The sequence below is a fragment of the Haemaphysalis longicornis genome, unplaced genomic scaffold, assembly GCF_048455015.1.
Source record: "Haemaphysalis longicornis isolate Haplotype H1 unplaced genomic scaffold, Haemaphysalis longicornis Haplotype H1 scaffold_2, whole genome shotgun sequence".
Lineage (NCBI taxonomy): Eukaryota > Metazoa > Arthropoda > Arachnida > Ixodida > Ixodidae > Haemaphysalis > Haemaphysalis longicornis.
Genome location: NW_027526295.1, coordinates 72,949,298 through 72,959,892, shown reverse-complemented (window position 1 = coordinate 72,959,892; position 10,595 = coordinate 72,949,298). Strand labels below are relative to the sequence as shown.

The 10,595-nt window shown below is 48.2% G+C and overlaps 1 protein-coding gene across 1 annotated transcript in view; it reads right to left on the bottom strand.

Annotated features, from left to right (window-relative positions):
• Nucleotides 1–628: 628 nt before the first annotated feature.
• LOC144168064 (lipase member N-like) overlaps nucleotides 629–10,595 on the bottom strand; it is a 50,443-nt gene continuing 40,476 nt past the window's right edge. Inside the window, exon 9 of the mRNA XM_077697149.1 lies at nucleotides 629–685. Within this exon, the coding sequence (XP_077553275.1) occupies nucleotides 629–685 (57 nt within the window). The remainder of the gene's footprint in view (nucleotides 686–10,595) is intronic.

Genomic DNA, 10,595 nt, shown 5'->3' with positions numbered 1-10,595 from the left:
GCACCAGACCGGAAATAGGCCCCTCCGCGTTGCGGAGAAAAGGAGAAAACTACCCGGCATGTGATATAACGAAGGCCGCCGAAGAGAACGCCGCCAGCCGCCCCCCTCTCCGGGAGAGAGCGCGCAGCTTTCGTCGCCTTGTCCGCGCTAGAGTTGAGAGGCAACGATTATGCGCGATTTCTCATCGCGCGTAGTTTCGTTAATTGTGAACGGATTTTCAAAATTCTTGCGGGAGGAGATTTCTGGGACAATAGACTTTATCCCAAAATACAGTACTAGTAGTCGATGGCCAGTGTTGCAGGGTCCCTTTAAAGAGACCAGCATCGCCTACAGAACCACACTGACCTATATTACCCTGGTAAAACGATACTTGGCGTCGCACACTGCAAGAAGGATTGCGCTAAACAAGCCTTTGTAGTTGTAAAACAAACTGCCAGAGTTTGCTGGAGCCTGTATACGGACATGCTTTCCGTCAATGGCACCAATACAGTTGGGGAAGTTCCACAGATTCTCAAAGTCGCATGCAATTTCTTTCCGACGTTCCTGGGTGGGCGGCGCCATGTATCGTGGCTCCAAAACATGGCGCAGTGCAATGCATGTGGTCCGCACAATGCGACTAGCTGTGGCATCACAGAAGCAGTATGACATAGCAAGGATGCTCATTGAAGATCCGTGGGCCAGGTACCTGTAAGCACAGACGGCAGCAACACCAAGAATGTGGCACTGTTATGAAAGGAAATATCACAGCAACACAAAGAATGTGGCACTGTTATGAAAGGGAATATCAATTATGTTGCTATGGAAATATAAAACAGAAGAGCAGGGAATTGCAGTAGCTGCACAGGACACTTGGTGCTCGCACTTTGTCATCAGTGCAACAGTATGGTGCACTGCCCGGGCCGGTCCGGAAGCCCGAGACCGGCCCGCGGGCCAAGCTCGGGCCGGGTAGCACGCAATTTCTCATGCCCGGGCCGGGCTCGGGCTTGAACCAAAATTTGTTCAAGCCGTGCCGGCCCGAGGAGACCCTGATGCCTGGCAATTCTGTGCCACAAATTCTGAATGCTTGACAACAAAATGTTTTCTTCTTGATCTCTATGGTTAAGTGAAAACAAGAAAGTGAAGGGCAAATTCACTACGGCGCCATTAAAATATGTGAGAAAAAGTATGTTGCGCTTAATACAAAAACATTTGGGCCCCATCAGCATAGTGGGAGGGAACGGGTCAGAAAACGAGGGCACTCCAGCAACAGTGTACAACATGATTGTCTTTTCCTTCTGCTTTTCAAACTAAAACAAACAGAACAAAAGTGACGTGTAGTTTTCACTGTGTGCATAGTTTCGAGGACTAATTTTCGAAGGAGAGGACATGTTTTTTCTGGTAAGAGTGGTTTTAAAACCATGAGTAAAGGCAAGAAATAACAAGTGCAGACAAAATATTGCTGCCAACATAACTAGACGGAAAGACAAGAATGAAGTTCTGAAAACGGACGCATCGTCTGATCAAATTTCAGCAAGGAATAGAACAACGAAAGGCGCAATATATGTGGAAGGATTGCAATAATAATAAAAAAATTATCCACTTGCTCGGAATCATTTCAGGTATCCTCGGTGTGCCCTGATTTTGATGACTGGCAAGAAAATGCAGCTTATATTGAGAATATTTAAGTTGCACAAAGTTCGCTCCGAGTTTAACGAGAAGTTAAATCCGAAGCAGTCGTATTTGCTTTGTGCTTACGCTTTTTAGGGTAACAGCAAACGTCTTTCAGTTGGTGTTTATAGCCTTGTTGGACTAGGGATGATATTTCACAACAGTCTGACGGGCTCATGTTCATTTTAATAAATTCTCCCGGGCTTTGGCCGGTCTCGAGCTTATATTTTTATAATTTCTCGGGTCGCGGTCAGGCTGAAATTTTAAAAATTTGCGGGGATTGCGCCGGGCTCGGGCTTACATATTAGAAATTTGTCGGGCCCGGGCAGGGCCCGGGCCTAGAAATTGAGGCCTGTGCAATGCTCTGCAACAGTATAGCTGTGAACGAATTATTTATTTTTGGAGGGGTGGGAATTCTCAGGGAGGGGGGAGTTGAGGGATTATACTGTTCATTGATACGTAACCCCTCCTCTCATACATCCCCATCATCTGCACAAATGTCACATATACTGACAGCGAACGTGTCCTAGACTCACTGATAGCACTGCCTATTCAGGAAGAGTATTCTGCACCACAGTGTGTACATGTAAGCCACGAATCAGTCCAAAACATGTTTGCTGAAACATGCAATGCACATTCACCTTTGCTGACTTCACATGCAGCACGACAATCACCCCACATTACGTGGGACGATTCGCACAAGTCGTTTGTTAGCTGATGCTAAAAGTATAGTTCGACCCACCTCAATGTAAACGCCAACTTTTCTGCGGCACTCACAGACCTCCTCGTGACCTTCTTAGGTCGGATGAGCGGCGCCACCATGGCTAGTAGTGCGTCAAACCTGCGAGTCAGCGATTGTGTACGTGCATGCAATCGCAACTTGTAAATCGACGAGACAAAGTTTAACATGCTTGCACACGTGGGGCGCTGCGCAATTAGGCTACGGAAGTCACAAACACAAAGAAGGCACGCTGTGGTCATTTCAAGAAGGCAAAAGAAGCGCTTGCATTTACTCTTACGTTCAGGGTTACGAATGTCATGAGTAAAGTATCTCAAACGCAGCGCGGGGCGTTGATGATGTGCACATGCCACCACTAATATAAGCATGCATACCCCGCAATAGCACAAACATGCTGCACAATCTCGGCGTATAATAGCCGGAGCAGGTAGCTTGCACGTATATTCTGCGGGAATTCACGTAGTGTGCCCGGTCATGCAACCGCGCACGTGGTGCGCTTATAGAATACAGTACAATAAAAGTTACCGTTCAACAGACATCCGGAAGTACTTGAAGAAGTCAGTGCCGTCTCCTTGTCTCAGTCGCAGAACTACAGCGAAGTATTCACCATGCACGTGTATGTGTTTGAGAAGCGCGCGGATGCGCTTGCGGTGAAGAGCACGCCGCCAGTGTTGGCTCAGCACGTCTGCCGACACCATCATTCCCACCAACGGCCACTGAACGTTGTTATTCGAGGCTCCGGCGTAAGCAACTAGGAATTCTGTTACTTCCGTGCTCAGCTGATACGAGACGAGCATCATGGTCAGAAGCAGTAACTTGGTGAAAAACCACGCCATGACTGTAGCAGAAGCGGCAGATGTATGTCCCGCGTCGACAGAGAGCCGCAGAACCCGGATGTTAGAGCGACGACGTCAGAGCTTTAACTTTGTTTTCGGTTGACTGCCTAGAACCAATCACAATACTTGATTCAAGTGATGTGTTTGGCCCTACACTGCTGGCGGCGTCCGGCTCCCGAATGCAAAAGAAAATGGCCGCCCGACGCAGACTCGCGTGTCGGACCGACAAGTCGGATCCGACATGTTGGATCCGACTTGTCGGACTAAAACGAAACCACGCTTTAGTCGCAACGCCACTGTACAATCACCTCGCCAAAAAATGCAAACAAAATAACTTACAAATATTGTCAAAATAAAAAGAAAATACCTTTACGAAATTTTTCTGCTAGTCTGACTTCTTTGTTCGCATGTCTTCCCAAATTGTTCTCTGCTCTTTTCCCACCAACATTCTAACCTTCTTTTACTTACCTCTACTGCTGTACAGTTCACTTTCCCGCCAACCATTAAGCCAAGGGCTTCCGTAAGCTGGATGGCTTCATCACTGAGGGCTGGACGGATACTTTTGCACTCCGTTACAATATGTCGCATGGTTTCTGGCTCATTTCCGCAGCCTGCGCATAGTTCTTCCTGTACCGGCTCGCGAATTAGCGTTTTTGCCCGCAAGCAACCCGCTCGGGCTTCAAAAAGCGATGCACTCCCTTTGGTACTATTGAATACTTTTTCCCTTGTGCTCTCCTGCTTCCCGATCCTGTAGATATCTAGGGACTTCTTCGCATCCTTCCTCTTTTTTCATGTCGTTGTCTCTGTTTCTTTCACTTCATTTTTTATTGCCCTGGTTGTTTCCCCTTCACTTCCAGGTTTCATATACTTTGTCCTGAGCCTTCTGGTTCTTTTCCTCTATTGTGTGTCCACGCTTTTCATGTAAAGATGCCGTAACACTTTGGCCGCCCATCTCTGATCATCCAGATTTCTAAGACGGTCTTCAAAACATATTTAGATCTGTGCTTCTCTCAATTCGAAGGATGGCCATCCCATGTCTCCCTGCACTGCCTCATTTGTTGTTTTACTGTGTGATCCTAATCTCAATCGACCTACGGCCCTCTGATTTACTTCTAACCCTGATTGAATCTCTGATTTGACACACACTACTGCGTTTGAAAATGTGAGTGCTGGTACCATTACTTCCTTCCAGATTCCTCTCACTACTTCATATCTTATATCCCCACAGTACTCTGTGCTTCATTATAAAGGCGTTTCTTCTGCCTTTCATTCTTAAATGCTCCTCATGAGTTTTTAGATACACCTGACCTCCGCTTAACCATGTGCCTATATATTTGTATTCCGTTACCCACGGTATTGCTGCTTTTTGAACGAATACCGATTCGTTACGGGCGTTGTCATTAAAAACTAGAACTCCCGACTTTGCTGTGCTAAACTCTAACCCCAGTTCAGTGCCTTCTTCCCCACAGATATCTGTGAGCTGTTGCAGACACTGTTTGCTATCTGCTAGTAGTACTATGTCATCTGCATATATCAGTCCTGGGATATGTTGTTACACTTCGTGTCCGTTGCGGTTATAACATAGATTGAAGTTGTGGTGAGGTGCCAAAAATCAAAGCGAAACTAAAGAAGGAATGGACCAGCACAAGCTGTCACCGCATTCTGATCACAAAAACCATCGTCATTGCGGATAGCGCTGAAGGGACCGGGAAAAAGGCAAGAGGAAGACGAAAAAGAAGTAGTGGCGGGCTCGGAGGATGGATTGCCTGGCGGACTCGATGCTCGAGTGGAGTCCGACGGTTCCCGAAGCCTGTCGTTAGGACGGCAGGGACCCAGGTGTTCTGTGACCATTGGTAAAGAACGTCCAGACACCACGTCGCCATTGGCAACGCCGTGCGTGGCGCTGCCTCCAGTGCGCCTGTTCTTCTCACGATGCCACAGCATCTTCGCGGCCTGGCCCTCGCATCTTCAGCGGCTGCGCCTTTATCCGGCTGTCAATTCTGAAGACGGCTGCATCGCTCGCGCCTTCAAGCTCCGCAACATCTCCGTGCAACGACCACGTGAGACTCTCTCTTGTCACGAGAGCCTTGTATCATACTTTTGTGTGGGGACTATGCCCCTATTTGCGCTAGTTTAATGATGTTGAACTGTAGGTTGTAGCTTTTTGTTAAGTGTACGTCTCCTTGTTAGCGTCCGCCCTTTCCCTAACTTGCCGTCCTGTATAAATGTTCGTTTTCCTCGTTCATCGAACCCGCGTCGCATTTTCTTGCTCCTGGCACCTATATCCACGTCATGTGTTCTCCCTAACCTCAACATCATCACAGAAACCTATTTTACTGCCTTTAAGCTTTTTTTTCTAGTCTAGCCATGTACAGCATGAACAGCAATGCCGACATAGGACATCATCATCATCATCAGTCTGTCTATGCCCACTGCAGGGCAAAGGCCTCTCCCATTATTCTCCAATTACCTCGGTCCTGTGCGAGCTGTGACCAATTTATCCCTGCAAACTTCCTAATCTCATCTGCCCATCTAACTTTCTGCCGCCCCCTGCAACGCTTGCCTTCTCTAGGGATCCACCCTGTTACCCTTAATGAGCAGCGGTTATCTTGCCTTCGCATTACATGCCCTGCCCACGTTCCTTTCTTCTTCTTAATCTCTACTAATATGTCCTTAACACGTGTTTGTTCCATGACCCACTCTGCTCTATCCTTGTCCCTTAATGTTACACCCATCATTTTACGCTCCATTGCCCGATGAATCGTTCTCAATTTAAGTTGAACCCTCTTAGTGAGCCTCCAAGTTTCTGCTCCGTAGGTGAGTACCGGTAAGATGCAGCTGTCATACACTTTCATCTTCAGCGACAATGGTAGGCTGCTATTCATTATCTGAGAATGTCTGCCATATGCACCCCACCCCATTCTGATCCTTCTAATTATCTCTGCCTCATGGTTGGGATTTGGCGTCACAACTTGGCCTAAGTAGATATATTCGCTTACCGCTTCCACTGCCTCGCCACCTATCTCAAACCGCTGTGGTGTCCCGAGGTTATTGATCATTACTTAAGTTTTCTGCATGTTAATTTTCAGGCCCACGGTTCTACTCTGTTCGTTCAGTGCGGAAAGCATGCTTTGCAATTCGTCCCCCGAGTTACTTATCAAGGCAATGTCATCAGCAAATCTGAGGTTGCTGAGGTATTCTTCATTAACCCTTACACCCACCTGTTCCCAATCCAACGCTCTGAATACTTCTTGTAAACTTGCTGTGAATAACATTGGACAGATTGTGTCTCCTTGTCTGACACCCTTCCTTATAGCTATTTTACTGCTCTTCTTATGGAGCATGATGGTAGCTGTGGACCCATTGTAGATATCCTCTAGTATTCGTACATAATGCTCATCTGCCCCCCTGGTTCTGTAATGCCTGAATGACTGCTCGGGTTTCGACCGAGTCAAATGCTTTCTCATAATCTATGAAGGCTATATATAGGGGTTCAGTATACTCAGCGCACTTCTCTATCACCTGATTGATCGTGTGAATATCGTCCATTGTTGAATAACCTTTACGGAACCCTGTTTGTTCTTTAGGTTGACTGAAATCTAAGATTGCAGAAATTCGGTTAGCGAATACCTTGGCAAATACCTTGTAGACGACTGACAGTAAGCTGATCGGCCTGTAATTTTTCAAGTCCTTCGTGTCGCCTTTCTTATGGATTAGGATGATGTTCGCGTTCTTCCAAGATTCCGGTACCATTGCGGTCATTAGGCATTGCGTATACAGGTTTGCCAGTTTTTTAAGTACAATTTCTTCGCCACCCTTCAAGAGGTCTGCTGTTATCTGATCCTCACCAGGTGCTTTGCCCCCTTTCATTTCTTTCACAGCCTTCCTTACTTCTTCGGTCGTTACTGGTGGAATGTCTATCTCCTCTGAACTACTGTCTCGTTCGGCATTATCCTGGGTGTCTCGGCTACTGTGCAGATCCCTGTAGAACTCCTCGGCCACTGTGACTATTTATCCCTATTTGTGATGACATTGCCTTGCTTATCCTTAAGTGCATACATCTGATTTTTCCCCACGCCAAGACGCCTCTTCAGAGCTTTCAGGCTACCTCCGTTTTTTACAGCGTATCCGACCCTCTCCATATTATACTTCCGTATGTCAGCTGTCTTGTGCTTATTGATTAACTTCGAAGGCTCCGCTGGTTCTATTCTGTCAGCTGCGGTAGAGATTGTCATGGTTTGCCGTTTCCTAATTAGATCTTTCGTCTCCTGTGAAAGTTTGCCAGTATCCTGTCTAGCCATAGTGCCCCCGACTTCTACTGCACACTCCGTGATAATACGTGTAAGGTTGTCGCTGGCTTCCTGTGTCGTAAGCTCGGCTTCTTCGTTAAGAGCTGAATATCGGTTCTGCAGCGCGATCCTGAAGTCTTCTACTTTACGTCTTACAGTTAGCTCATTTATCGGCTTCTTTCGTACTAGCTTGTTGCGGTCCCTCCTCAGATTTAGCCTAATTCGAGATCTTACCATACGGTGGTCACTACACCTTACCCTTCCGAGTACTTCCACATCCTGCACTACGCCAGGGTAATCGCATAATATGAGGTATATTTCATTTTTATGCTTCCCATTCGGGCTCCTCCTGGTCCACTTCCGACTCTCCCGTTTACAGAGGAAGGTATTCATTATGCGTAGGCTATTCCGTTCTGCAAACTCAACTAGTAGGTCTCCCCTGCTATTTCTACAGCCCAGACCATAGTTCCCAACTGCCCTGTCTCCAGCCTGATTCTTGCCTACTTTAGCATTGAGGTCCCCCATAACTACGGTATACTCTGTCTTTACTTTAGCCATTGCCGATTCCACATCTTCATAGAGGCGTTCCACTACTTGGTCGTCGTGGCTGGATGTGGGCGCGTAGCCCTGCACCACCTTGAGCTTGTACCTCTTATTGAGCGTAATTACAATACCTGCTGCCCTTTCGTTAATGCTATGGTGTTCTTCTATGTTGCCAGCTATGCTTTTATTGACTACAAGTCCCACTCTCAGTTCTCTTCTGTCCTCTAGATCCCGGTAACATAAGACGTGCCCATTTTTCAGCACCGTAAAGGCTTCGCCTGCTCTCCTAGCCTCGCTAAGCCCTATTACATCCCATTTAATTCCTCGAACAACACCTCGAGACTCGCTGCGCTAGATAAGGTTCGCGCGTTAAACGTTGCCAGGTTCAGATTCCATTGGCGGCCTGTCCGGATCCAGGGATTCTTAGCACCCTCTTCTGCGTCACAGGTCTGACCGCCGCCGCGGTCAGTTGCTTCGCAGCCGCTGGGGACTGAGGGCCGTGGGTTAATTGGGGTATTCATGAGAGGTTGTGGCCGTTACTACACCAGGGTGGCCAATCCTGCTCTGGTGAGGGAGTGCATTGCCGGCAATGGTCGCCAGGGTCAGGCCGCACCCCAAGCCCGCTTGGGCAATTCCATCAATACGCGGATTTTTTTCTTTTTTTTTAATCCGGTGGGAATTGTCCGGCACCGGGATTCGAACCGCGGTCCTTCTGCACGCGAGGCGGATGCTCTACCTCTACGCCATCGCTGCACTTACAACGACACTCCTGCACTACGCCAGAGATAGGACAACCCTGCTTTAAACCTCTATTTGTGACTACCGGTTCCGTGCACTTTTGGTCCTCCCAGGTAATTTGCACCTCGCTCTCATTGTAAATCCCCTGTAACAGCTGTATAAAGTCCTGGCCTAATCCCTCCCGCTCAAGTACGCTCCATAGAAGTTCTCTATCTACGTTGTCGTGGGCTCCCTTTATATCGTGAATTCTATCCGTAGTGGTCGCTCCTGAGCCATTGACACGTCTATGCATTGGGTTAGGACAATTAAATTGTCCTCTAAGCGTCTGTCTCGTCTGAAACCATTTTGTAGTTCTCCGAGTATGTTGTTCCCCTCTATCCACGCCTGTAGTGCCGCTTTTATGTCTTTCATTGCCAGCCTGTATGCAACTGAGGTACCTGTATAGGCCTGTACGAATTGGCATCAGCCCTGTCTCCTTTACCTTTATATATCATCTTCATCCTGCTCTTACGCCAATTTTACGGTACTTGCTTAGTTTTTATCACTTTTTTGATTGCTCGATAGAGCTGTGCCTTGCTTTTTGGACCCAGTAGGTTGACCAGTCGTATAGGAATTTCATCCGTCCCTGTTGCCGTACTAGCTGGAACATTTCCTTCGGCTTTTTTCCAGTTTAGATTCCCCAATATTAGTTCTCTATCTGTACGCACTTCGCTTTCCCCACTCCCTGAGTGCTGTAGCCCTCTCTCCGTTCTTCAGAACTTCTGTTGTATCATTGAGCGTATGTGAAATACCGTTTCTTCCCCTTTTAGTACCTGGCCTTCGCCGTTTATGACATGACGTTGTACTTCTTCGGTCTTTTTCCTTAGTTCCTTTACATGATTCCAAAACTTTCTCGGCGCGCCTTTCTCGGTGCGCCTCTCCCGGCGTGCTCCGCGGAGCGCCAGCGCACAAGACGCGGCCACGCATCGAAGCTCAGCGGCGCAGGCGCACAGGGGCTTAGAGGCGGGGCTTCGTGTCGTCTGCTACAGCGCGGGAGCGCGCCGTGCCTGCTTTGCTGTGGAGCTCGCCTAACTTTTGGCATGCTTTTAGCGTCTTAGCGCGCCGCGACGCCTTGCGGGAAAGCGCACTTCGCTGACTGCGGCGCGTTTGTAGTTTCTGCGTAAGACGACTGAGCGCTTCCTTTTTTCCGTGCCACCATCCCAGTTGAACGCATATATTGTTACAAACATTTCAGGACTGGTTTGGTTTGATTTAATGAAGAGGAGAGCTGTGGATAATTTTGGCCACTGATTCTTTTAATGTGCACTGGCATTATGCAGCACATGAGGGTCCGTGCATTTCGCGTCCATGGAATTTCGGCAACATGCGGCTGGGTTTCGATCCCGCGACTTTGGTCTCGATATCTGTTGGCTTGTTTAACATCGGGGCTGTTGTTTCAGGCCGTACATGTGTGCGGTGTGCGGCGTCATCAGAAAACTTCGGGTCATGGTTACTCCCACAGTTTACAGCTCATGTGAGCCCGCGCCTCACGACGAGCGCTTGGAGAAGTCCAGGCTTGCGCGTGGCGATCGCAAAATAAATACCAAGCAAACAGTTCGCGTGCGTCTGCACCTCAACGGAGGGGAGAGGGGGACAATACAGCTTGCTCTACAGACGCCCAGTTGGCGGGGTCGGTTGCCACCGGTTTTATTGCGTCCTGACGCATTCCACTTTGGGCGAACTGTGTAAACCTCCCGACAAACCGTACCGGGCCCGCCAGTCATGCATGAGGAAGAAGATGGATATGTCGATGACTGCTACTAC